Source organism: Diadema setosum, chromosome 4 (genome assembly GCF_964275005.1).
Source record: "Diadema setosum chromosome 4, eeDiaSeto1, whole genome shotgun sequence".
Classification (NCBI taxonomy): Eukaryota; Metazoa; Echinodermata; class Echinoidea; order Diadematoida; family Diadematidae; genus Diadema; species Diadema setosum.
In genome coordinates, this window is record NC_092688.1 from 43,816,647 (window position 1) to 43,828,981 (window position 12,335).

General features: G+C 38.1%; 1 protein-coding gene across 1 annotated transcript in view; it reads left to right on the forward strand.

Moving 5' to 3' along the window:
* Nucleotides 1–12,335, forward strand: part of LOC140227918 (uncharacterized) — a 42,349-nt gene that overhangs the window by 20,517 nt on the left and 9,497 nt on the right. The window contains exons 4-10 of the mRNA XM_072308300.1: nt 892–970; nt 2,671–2,865; nt 3,281–3,418; nt 7,976–8,111; nt 8,894–8,985; nt 9,685–9,835; nt 11,199–11,317. Coding sequence (XP_072164401.1) covers nt 892–970; nt 2,671–2,865; nt 3,281–3,418; nt 7,976–8,111; nt 8,894–8,985; nt 9,685–9,835; nt 11,199–11,317 — 910 coding nt within the window. The remainder of the gene's footprint in view (nt 1–891; nt 971–2,670; nt 2,866–3,280; nt 3,419–7,975; nt 8,112–8,893; nt 8,986–9,684; nt 9,836–11,198; nt 11,318–12,335) is intronic.

Genomic DNA, 12,335 nt, shown 5'->3' on the forward strand with positions numbered 1-12,335 from the left:
AACAGCCATGCTTTATTCAGTCACCTGCCTCTTTATTCCATGAAGGTTGATTGATCCTCTACTCTATGGTATCTGGGCACAGCTATAGAGATCCAAGTGATAGAAACCACCTGGCGCTCTTTTTAGCCAATTCTTGTGCTTCAATTTAGCCATCTTCCCCAATTCGTCACGCAACTCCTAATGGTCATTGGTCATATCTTTTCCCTTTAATACCCACAACCCCCCATGCCTTCATTGGGTGTGCGTATCTGTAAATACTCAGGCCATTTACCACATCAATGATATATGTACGGTCTAATGTTTGAGGAGCTCGGTCAGATTGTCGTCGTTATTCTGGAGTAATGTGGATTATAATGCCTTAGTAATTGCTGCTGCAGGTCACAAATTGCCTCCTTTAATCAGGATGGACTGTTTGAGGCTTCACAGGCACTCAAATATATGCAGAGTTTTTTTGCTTCCCCTAGCTTCATGAAAGCAGTAAAGACATGCAAGAAGTCTAACATGTACTTTGTGTGCAGTTTGCTATCATGTCTGCCAGTTTTCACTCAGACATGTACTACATGTATAAGCACATCCAAGAAAAAACAAAACAAAAACAAAACATAAAACTGTGAGCATTCAAAATATGTGTGTGATACATGTACTTTGAAACATGTCAATAATGTGTATGCACAGGATTGTTTTTATGGGGCAATTGAAATGTCTAGAATGTTTACTATGTACTTGTATGTTGTATTTCCATCAGTCTTTTGCATCTGGTCAACATCATTATTAACATACATGTACATGTTGTAGTTGTACATGAGAATAAACCTTCATATATTTGGGTAGAAATGTACTGCTAAGTGTATGATGTGTTCTTTTGTCCTGTCCCTGCCCTCTCCCTTCCAGGGTGCGACCGCTGAGTGAGCAAGAAAACAAGCGAGGAGATCGCAATGTTGTTGTAGTTCAGAGCCCTTCAAGTCTCCTGGTAAGCCACTATACCGTAGAATTATGCACAGCATATTTATAATGTTTTTACTTTGCAATAATTGTAATAAAGACATCTTTTTTTTTTTTTTTTTTGGATAGGCAAGGGTTTTAGATGAAAATGAATTGAGACCTTCATTAGAAACAAAATATTAGCAATTAAGAAGACAACTGAAGTACCTGTAGTTAATTCATATTACATTGTCCAACATACTCATTGAATACCAATTTTAATTTCTCATATTTCATAAGTCTATTTACCTATTCATTCAAAAATGTGTGTATCTTATTTAATTTTTATAGCTGGTTTTCCTGATGTACAGTATCATCAAGTCATAAATTACCTAACTGCTGCTTTAAATACCAAATCATCCCAAAGAGGACAGTGTTTTTTTGTCTTTCTTAGTGTGTTATGGAAATTTGAATTTTGAATAGCCTGTACTTATATTTTAATACCAATACAAAACAGTATAAGTAGCAAAACTGAACTTTACTGATTATGGGAGCCTGACTTCATGCTGAGGCTAGAAAAAGGCTAGATGAGGAAACATGATAATGGAGTATTATTGATGAATATATGATTGAAAATTAGAAGGTTATGTACTCCTACAAGAAGTTCAGATTTCTCCTCTGAATGTTTTGTACAGTTTGTAGGTACAGGAAAGTGTATGATATGTACCATATATATCTCATTGTTATGAGCTACATTTTCCGTGTCTGTATTTCATGAAACACATCATTTCATCATTGAAGTATGACATATTGTGGATGATTAAAGGATCAAGCATTTCCTTGTACACATTACAGAATTATTTGACAAAATCTTGAGCTCTGCATTGAAATGTCGGAAAACACCTTTTATAAAGGACAGCAAACTAAATGCAAACCTGGGAAGGATGAACATGTTTTTGACATAACCAATGATTGATATTTGACAATATTTAACACTGTGTCAATATGTAGAGCAGAGACAAACCAGTTTGCAATGTAAACAGGATTTAAACTTCACACTGTTGTGACAATACATTGTTGGGTTAGATTATAGATTTGTTTATGTTTTTACACATTTTGTCTTTGATTCATTACACACCCTGGGTGCAGCATGGCGTACCAGTCTCTCACTCAACATACATTGTACCTATCAAGATACAAAAAAAAACAAACAACAACACAACAGTGTAGAGTGCTTTGATAGCAATCAAAGGAAACCCATGATTATAGTTCTTCAATTGAATCAATAGATTCATTTGCTGCCCACTGCTGTACTTGCGGAAACCATGACCAATGCAGGCCTGCTAGAATAGAGTTGCCCGTTAGCCCATATGTGCAGCAAATTGAATTCTGTAACAAATCCTGTGCATAGACGAGGAGGTTGACTGAAAGAAGTCGTAATAACCGCTCAATATTCTTCACTGAATCAGACTGCTCTCAAAAGCCTGTCATGTGAGCATTTTCAAAGCATTACAGGGAATTCCTGAATATATTCCAAGTAACGCTAACCTTCTTGATACCTGGTCTCTTCACAATACAGACTCTGTTGAAGTCAATGACAATGATGCTGTTGGTCATCGCGTAACCCTCTATGTACCACACTGATTTCTGGTTCATTATGCATGCATTTAAAATTTTTGCACATTTGACTCATTGGCACAATTGATGGTTAAACTTAGCCAAGGAATTCTATATCTGGAACCTTTGCAGATTGAAGGAGACAAGAACAAACAGTTCACCTTCAACCATGTGTTCCCGGGCGAGGCCACGCAGCAGGATGTGCTGGAGGAGTGTGGTATCAAGAAGATGGTGGACATGGCTGTGGAGGGCTACGCCTGCACAGCTTTCGCCTACGGTCAGACAGGCTCCGGCAAGACCTACACCATCACGGGCCCGCCGAGAGCGGTAAGCAGTGACTTGAACAGATTTTGCCCACCTGGTTTTCAACACCAGTAGTTCACCATTCTTACACAAGACCAGAGAAAAATGTATGTGTAGTTAGTGAAAATACATTGATGAAAACAATGATTTTGATATGTGAGAGGGCTTTGATGTCAAGGCATTGATCCATATTTTGTCAGAATCTTGCAGAGTTTTGGCAGTTACCCTCTTCATCAGCCATTTAATGTAATTAAAGTTTCAGGATTCAGGCTCAGCAAAATGATATAATGCTCATGTCAGACACTTCTGCAAACATCGACTTGTCACATGTTTCCCTTCAGTATATAAATATATTTTCTGTAATTTCATTCCTTAGAATAATTAAGGAATGAAATTAAAGAAAATGTATTTTTATATATTTCAAATTGTCTTTCAGGAGGTGAGATCCCACTTACAGGCAGAGAGTATGTCAGGTCTTATCCAACGTTCCTTGGCCTACCTCTTTGACATGATCAGACTCAAGCCTAAGATGTCCTTCTCTCTACGCTCATCCTACCTCGAGATCTACAATGAACAGGTAAGATGACAATCACTTCTTTCACTCGCAGGTGTTGTCTTTTATCTTATTTATGTACACAGACGTTTGTGTGTGTGTGTGTGTGACCATTTGAATAGTGCTTATATGCATAATTAAGTCTTTTTATCGTATCACGTATCTGTGTTGGTGTATGCCAGTATGTAAACCAATATCCTTTTGTTCTTTATTTGGTATTCTTTCTTGGGGGATCTTTTGATCTTTTGATGCCAAGAGTGAATCATTTGAAAAAAAAAATAAGAAGAAGAAATATAAAAAATGGAAGGCAGCAGAAAACAAACAAAACAAAGCACAACTGTGCAACATTCAAACAGTTCCAATATAAAGTGAAGGTCTATTTCATAAGTTCAGTTGTGTTTCAGCCAATTTAAATTTCTGGCAAGTAAATGGTTGGCAGATATTCAACAGCTTTTGCTATGGGTTTGATTTTAAAAGTAGAGGTAGAGGTAAGTCGTTGTCCTCTTTGCATTGTGATGCCAGGGGTGTGTGGAACTCACAGCAAAGGCGTCAGGTGTACGCGTGCTCCAGTTTCTAAAAGAAAACCTAGAAAAAAAAAAAAAGAGGCTGGGCTGGTTGCCATGGCAGCATGAAAACAACCTTCACGCCTCCCTACCCAGGAGCATGCCTCTAAGCATGACTGCCTGGCCCCATCTTTTGTCAGGCCTAATTGGCCATGTATGCCAACAAAAGCTTGATTCAGGAAAAAATGGCAATTGAATGGTAGCTAATCCCCCAAAGTCTCCATGAATAGACTTCCCACATGCTCCAGGGGCACTGTATTCATGCAAGGAGATTCAAACTTGGCACTGAACTTTGACGTAGAGAGTTTTTTTCTTCTTTCCTTTTGTTGTGGCTTCCACTTTAGTACAAGGCCAGTCGTGCAGTTGTCAAAAGGCAGGAAATTCTAGCTCGAAGACCCATATATACCTACTGTTTAAAATCGTTTGGAAATATGTAGATTTCACTCACTGCTTTTCATGGGGAGTGCATTTTGCATTTAAAAGAATTTTAAAAAGAAATAATAAAGAAACGTGTTATGAAAGCAGTGAGTGATGGGTTTCAAACAATTTGATCCTGACCTTATAAAATTCATATTTGTGTAAACTAGAGTGACCAAGCATAAATCAGAAAGAGGACTTTAAAATCAGTAGGAGTGATGAATTTCACAATCACAGTAAACTAGAGGACAGTTTATGTAATTTTCCACAAAATTTGTGTAATCCGAATGGAAGAGAATATTGTAACAGCAATTGTCATGACTTTGTGTTTCTTTATGGTTGCAGTCTGATTGGCACTCAGGCATGGTAATGTTTAATCAAATTGACAAAGAATGATACACAACCCTTTTCTAAAAAGTAATAATGTGTGCCTTCATTGACAGACAAGATGTGTTAATGTTTGTTGAACATTCTTTGGGAGAGACCCTGAGTACCGGCTCTGTTTGTCAAAAGCTCCATCACTTTTTTTACAGTTAGGAGGCATCAGCAAATTTGCTTGGCAAACATATCAATTACGGGATAAGAGAGCTGTGAAGTGTCTGCCTATAGTTGACTGGGAGGTAGCAAGACTTTGTACAACCTTGGTGTAGTAGCTCTCGGCAATAGCTATTATTTGTATGCCGGCTAGTTTACTTGAGGGAAACTTAAATCTGGTGGGACAATATTTACTCTCCTATTGTCCTTAGTCCCACAGTACTGCACATGGTATGCTACACTCTATAAATCTCTACTTTGCTCCAGTTTATCAGCTGGTAGACTCAACAGGGGAAAACCTCTTCAGCAAATGTGCATTATAGAGGATATAGAAGTGTTTGACCTTAATGACCCCAAGTGTAGAGTAATAAAACTACTGAAATGCACAAGACAACATCAACCAGGATGTTGTTTTAGCGATGTCTAGAGACCTACAGTACAGTGCAATATTCCACAGTATGTTCCAGGTGACTTTGACGAATAAAGTGAAATCGGACAAATAGAATTGTAGAAGTATTGTACGTACTGACACTGTGATTTTTTTTTTTCATTATCATAAATTTTTAGACTTTAAATTGTTAAAACTGAACTATTTAAATTTCATTGTTTGGTGTTTGTTGTCCCCGCCGAACGAGTTCGAGCAGGGGACTATGAAACGGGCTCCGTACGTGTGTGTGTCCGTGTGTCCATCCGTGCGTCCGTCCGTGCGTCCGTGCGTCCGTGTGTCCGTCCGTGTGTGCGTCCGTGTGTGATTAAAATCTTCAATTTGCTACTTCTCTGTCATTTATGAGCCAATTTTGATTGTGTTTGCTTTATATGATAGCACTACATGGGAGCTCTGAAACTTCTACACAGAATTTCAGTCGTGACCTTTGACCTTGACCTTTGACCTATATTGTACATTTTGCTACAAAATGCTACTCCTTCGCCATTTCTAACCCGATTTCGATTCCGTTTGCTTTATGTGATGGCACTAGGTGAGGGCTTCAAAACTTCTATACAGAATTTTGACCTTTGACTTCTTTGACCTTTGACCTTGATTTTTGACCTGTATTGTACATTTTGCTAAAAAATGCTACTCCTTCGCCATTTCTTACCCGATTTCGATTCCGTTTGCTTTATGTGATGGCACTAGGTGAGCGCTTCAAAACTTCTACACAGAATTTTGACCTTTGACTTCTTTGACCTTTGACCTTGATTTTTGACCTGTTTTGTACATTTTGCTACAAAATGCTACTCCTTCGCCATTTCTTACCCGATTTCGATTCTGTTTGCTTTATGTGATGGCACTAGGTGAGGGCTTCAAAACTTGTACACAGAATTTTGACCTTTGACTTCTTTGACCTTTGACTTTAATTTTTGACCTACATTTTTTGTACATTTTGCTACAAAATGCTACTCCTTCGCCATTTCTTACCCGATTTTGATTCCGTTTGCTTTATGTGATGGCACTAGGTGAGCGCTTCAAAACTTCTACACAGAATTTTGACCTTTGACTTCTTTGACCTTGATTTTTGACCTACAAATTTGTATATTGTACATTTTGCTAAAAAATGCTACTTCCGGCGGGGACATATATTACGCACCGCGTAATTTCTACTTTTCCTTGTTTGTTTTTTGTTTGCTTGTTTGTTGTTGTTTTTACACATTTCACATGCCTACCAGGCACAGGTCTAGAAAGTGTGCGCTGTCTACCGTTATGTCTTGAATTGATATCAGGAATTAAACTGTGATTATGGTACAAATGTACTTTTTAAAATTTCTCTCAGGCTATAAAGTGAGACAATGTATTAGGTATTAAATCTCTCTTTTCTTTTTCTGCCCTCTCCATTTTATTTGTTTAGATGATGAAAAGGTTGTCGTGACATAACTTTATGGATGATGATAAGATCTCATCTGCAGAAATGGTCATTCAAGTTAAATTGCCAGTATATCTTGAGCTGAAATTCTAAACATCAGCAATTGAAAAAGAAAGCCTGGAAGAAATACAGGGCAAATGTGTTGGTATCTTTAGAGGTTACTGTAGTATGCTGTTTTTCTGATAATGGATATCAGATGGATGTGTATGGATTCGATATATGGATATGATATGATTTATGCCAACAGTCCAGTGTGTTTGCACACAAAGTGCATGAAGAGGATGTTGGGATATTTCTTGTGACCTTGCAAATTTATGAGTTTGCCCTAGTCAATTAAGTGATGTATGGCAAGAAATCCATGTGATGAGCTAGCAGATGAAATGCCAGGACGTCATGCTCAGTCATGTCACCATGAAATTTTGATTTAATTGTGCAGGCACATCTGACTGTGCACGCTCCAAATGAAAAAAAACAGATTCATTCATTCGCCGTAATTCCATTGAATTGAGTGATGCTACAATCTGTCAAATCCCATTAATCACATGTACTGTCGTGTGGTGCGGTGTCTTTTTATCATGATGTTCACTATGTATGCCATTTAATAGTTTTATAATAAAGTGGAGGAAAAAAATTCTTATTTTAGGCTTCAGTTTTCTATGTAATTGTTTAAGCTGCAAAGTTGTGAAAAGCCCCTTTATTACCAAACCTAAAGAGATTTTTGAATCAGCAACGCAGTTGATGAAGTTCATGTTTTTCTCTCTCAAACTGGCATTAAATTATGGTTTATTTTTCTCTGATTTTGAGCAGATTTAATGAAGTTGACCATTTCCATCAACTTTTTTTTCTCCAATATAAGCAATGGAGTGAAATTTGAAGCTTCTCCTGCATGTGATAGTATGGAGCTTTAAATAAAAATAAAAAAATAAATAAAAGAGTGAAATTGAATGAAATGTGTATATTTTCAATTTAAACTCAAGTGATACCCACATACGTGATTGTAGTGGCAGTGGCCACTATCAAGAAATACTGTAAGTATACCAGTATATTACTGTTCATCATTTGAGTAGGGGGAGTCCCTCATTCAAAAGCAAACAATCTTCTTTGATGGCTTCATGTTGTACTTCCAGGTCAAAGATCTTCTTAACTTGGCTTCATGTTGTACTTCCAGGTCAAAGACCTTCTAAACTTGGCTTTATTTTTACTTCCAGGTCAAAGATCTTCTAAACTTGACGGGAAGGGACTCCCTGCAGGTGAGGTGGTCCAAGGATAAAGGTTTCTATGTGGAAAACCTGTTTGTGGTGGAGTGTGAAATACTGGATGACATGTTGGCAGTCTTAGAAGAAGGTGAGTACTAGCTTGCTTGTCAAGTGGTTATAGTGTGTGTGTGTGTGTGTGTGTGTGTGTGTGTGTGTGTTTGTTTGTGTGTGTGTGTGTGAGTGTGTTTGCATAATGTGAAATGATTTGCTGTGATTGATGATGAATATTCGGCTGTATATTTGCTTGCAAATCTGTCTATCTATTCACTCTAATGTCTATCGCTTTTTCTCTGCCTATTGTATCTACCTATCAGCATTTGTATGCATGCATTCAATTTATGTATTATCTTTATGCATACTCACTGCTTCTATGCATATACATGTATGTATGTATGTGTGCATCTGTATATAATCTATATATCTATGTTGGGCCTACAACATTGTTTATTCATTGGAATGTGGGTTGTTTCAATGCAATGCAATTCTGGTAATCAAACACAGGTATTCTAAAAAACAAAAATGGAATAATTGGTTTCAAACTCTGATTCTTCCATGATATTGCATGTAGCTTATCGGTATAGGATCTGCTTCCACATATGGAAAGATCAACTTCCAGGGCCTTGATGTATTTATCTTTCTTTCTTTCTTTTTTTCCCTCATCTGACTTTGAATGTTTCAGTATTTCATCAGTAGTCATTAAACCAGTGTTCATATTTATTACTGGTGTCGGAGATCACAAGAATCCTGTGAAAGGTGTGTTGTCATGTTAATAATAATCAAATACGGAAAGACGTTCTGTGAACTTTGCAGTGGTTGTAAGACACTGATGTACATTTTCATTTCTCTTTCCATCTTTCTCTTCTTTGGCAGGGATGAGTCAGAAGGCGATAGCGACCAACAATGTGAATGAGCATTCCAGTCGGAGTCATACCATCATGACAATAAACATAGACACTGAGCTGGTGAGTGCTTGCTGAATTTGCCTTTTTGTTTGGGGGGTTTCCTCCCTCCTCCCCCAGCATTTCTAATTTTGATGATTGTTTGTTTTGTTTTGCTTTTCCATTTTCATCATGGTATTAGTGCTCTACTTGAAACATACTGTACACAGTTTAACATAATTTATTTTCTTTCTACTTCCAGGAGTAATGTGTTGTTGAAAGTTGATGACCTCTAATTAGCAGCTAGAATGTAGAGAGAGTTGTTTTCAGATATCACTTTATTTTTGTAGATATCCGTTATGCCATCTAACATGTGTACCTACATAAAAGTGTATTGGTACTTCTTTGGATTTTTTTTTTTTTTTCAGCTTAGGCTCATTAGAGAAGTCTTAAAAGCTACAAGTGCCATTAAACACCCAGTGAGCAAATATTTATCCATTAACGTGTCAGGGTACCACACCCCTATTAAAGTAGCATTACAACAACACAGTACAATCCAAAACAAAAACTAAAACAAGTGGTGCAGTATGAAGGTACCCAGTGATCTGTTCAAACCTATATGTAGATGATCATGCGTGTACATCAGATGATAAATGCTGTGCTCAGCCTTTGCACTGAATGCTGCAGAAAGACCTCCATTGAGCACTTAATGCCCCAAGTGTAATTTCCAGCATTGCCATTAATCATCCGGTTTAATCTCTTTCTTGGTGTCACGCATGACAGCCCGACCCCGATGATGGTGATCTGTACATCACAAAGCACGGCAAGCTGAGCTTTGTGGACCTCGCTGGGAGCGAGAAGGTTAAGGAGCTGGGATCCACCGCAGAGCTCCTCTCTGAGACGACAAACATCAACAAAAGCCTACTCACACTGGGTAAGGCTTTTTTAGCCTTTCTATATATCATAAGTAGTCACAATTAGTATCCATAATTCCATTTCACTTGAATTCATATCCCGTCAGAAGCATTTCTTGTAAACTGCCCTGACTGATTATCATTTTTTTTAAAGTTATTTGCAGTATAAGTAATTATGATGTTTTATGCTTGTTCATGTTGTTATGAGCATTTTATAGCTGCATTCTATGTCACTTATTGTGTGGTGCATCTTTATTGTATTGTAGTATATAGTATCATCAAGTTCATTGTAGTTAAGTAAATATGTGTATAGGCATATTTCATAAACCACTTAAAATCTTTTCTAATAAGCGCTATATCCCAAGTGCTACATAGATGTAATGTACTTTACTTTGCTCCTTGCAAATATGTGCTGTACTTGTTTGTATCTTAAGAATGTAGCTTTTGTAGGCATGCATGTTTTTAGCACCCTCCTAGCATCCAGTGTTGTTTTTTCCTTTGCAGACTTATCAGTTGGGGGGAGGGGAGGGTTGGGGGACTGGATTCAGCTGGTTAGGTAGAGGGGACATAAATATCATCCACCAAGGTACATGAATGCATCGGTTGAGAATGATGCGGGCGTTAAGTTGCCACTAAACCCATAGTGTTCGAGACAACTTAACGCCCTTCTCATTCTCAACAGATGAATGTAGTACAGTGTGCGATGAGACAAGTCACCAAATATTTTGGGCTCTTGTTGCTCTGTCACTGTTTTGGAACATACATCAGGTTCAGAGAGATCTTTGCACATATACTGTAAAAGTGGATATTTACACGTGAGTATTTTTTTGCTCTCGGCTGGGTAAGATGGATTACGCATGTTTTTAATTCCGCGGAATCAGGACATTAACTACTGGAACATATGACATGCAAAAATATTTGCATGCTTTTATTTTCGCGCTAGCGTCTGGTTGCACAAAATGCGCGGAAATTTCCACATCGCCAAAATTTCCACTTTTACAGTACTTGGATTCCCATATTCGATCCAACTACTCTGTAAGGTGTCCTAGAAGAGAGCAGCAAGCATTTACAATAGGCCACTTGTGTATATGTGTGTGATGCAAACAACTTTCTTGAGTTCTATTCTGTCTGCCTTGATCCCACTCATCCTCTTCCGTCTTCCCTTCTTGCCTTCATTACCTTCATTCCAGGAAATGTACCTACCCAGGCTTTGATGCTTCCACATTCATAAAGACTTTTTTTTTTTTTTTTTTTTTTGCAATACATCTACGCTGATGGGTTGTTCTTTTTAATGATATTATATCTTGCCTTATATGTCTTGATTTGTAAAAGGAAAGAAAAGTGATTTAATCAGTTTTGTTGTGTTTTTTTCTTACCAAATAGGTAATTGCATATCATCGCTAAGTGATCTCAGGAAACGATCCGGTCACATCCCGTATCGAGACAGCAAACTCACCAAGCTCCTAGCCGACAGTCTGGGTGGCTCAGGGATCACATTAATGGTAGGAATTGTGCCGCAATGTCTATTCTGTCACTCATAGTGTGCCATGTCATTTGGAAGTCCAGGTTGACATAACTTGTGTTGATGTTGCTCAAAGCAAATGATTGTTTAGGTGATCAGTGAATTTCTCTGTGTGTTGGGCATTTCATTGCATGTGTGGAGCATTACATTGAATGAGAGCCATGCCCAAAGTAGGGGAAGAGCCTTCCATGATTGTAAATTGATTTGAATTTTAACTTGGGAAAACATCTGATTGTATAAGGTTGTACATGTATGTGTATAATCATGCTTTCTATGGCAACATTCTCCATTTTTGTCTCGCCCACCAGAGGTGAAGGCGAGACTAAGGGATCTAAATGTTGTCCGTCCGTCGTCCGTCCGTCGTCCGTCCGTTGTCCGTCACAAATGTTAAAGTTTACCTGCAAGACTCTCTTATGATGCATAACTTGGCAACTGTTACAGCAATGGCAGCCAAACTTGGGTGATAGAAGCACTAGGGGTATCTACATGTTATGGTGTTGTCGGAGGTCATGTGATGATGTCAAAGGTCATTTGAGGTCATATATTAAAGAGTATGTGCAAGACTCTCTTTTCTATGTTAAAGTTTACCTGCAAGACTATCTTTTGACAAATAACTTCACATAAGTTGCTTGGATTACAACCTAACTTGGGTCATAGATGCACTGGGGGTACCTTCATGTTATGGTGCCGTTGGAGGTCACAGGATAAGGTCAAAGGTCATTTGAGGTCATAACAACGTTAAAGTTTACTTGCAAGACTCTCTTATCACACGTAACTCGACACATGTTGCTACAATGGCAATCAAACTTGGGTGATGGATGCACTAGGGGTACCTTCATGTTATGGTGCCGTAAGAGGTCACATGATAAGGTCAAAGGTCATTTGAGGTCATACGTTAAAGTTTACTTGCAAGACTCTCTTATCACACGTAACTCAGCACATGTTGCTACAGTGGCAATCAAACTTGGGTGATGGTAGATGTCTCTTGGGAAGTTGAA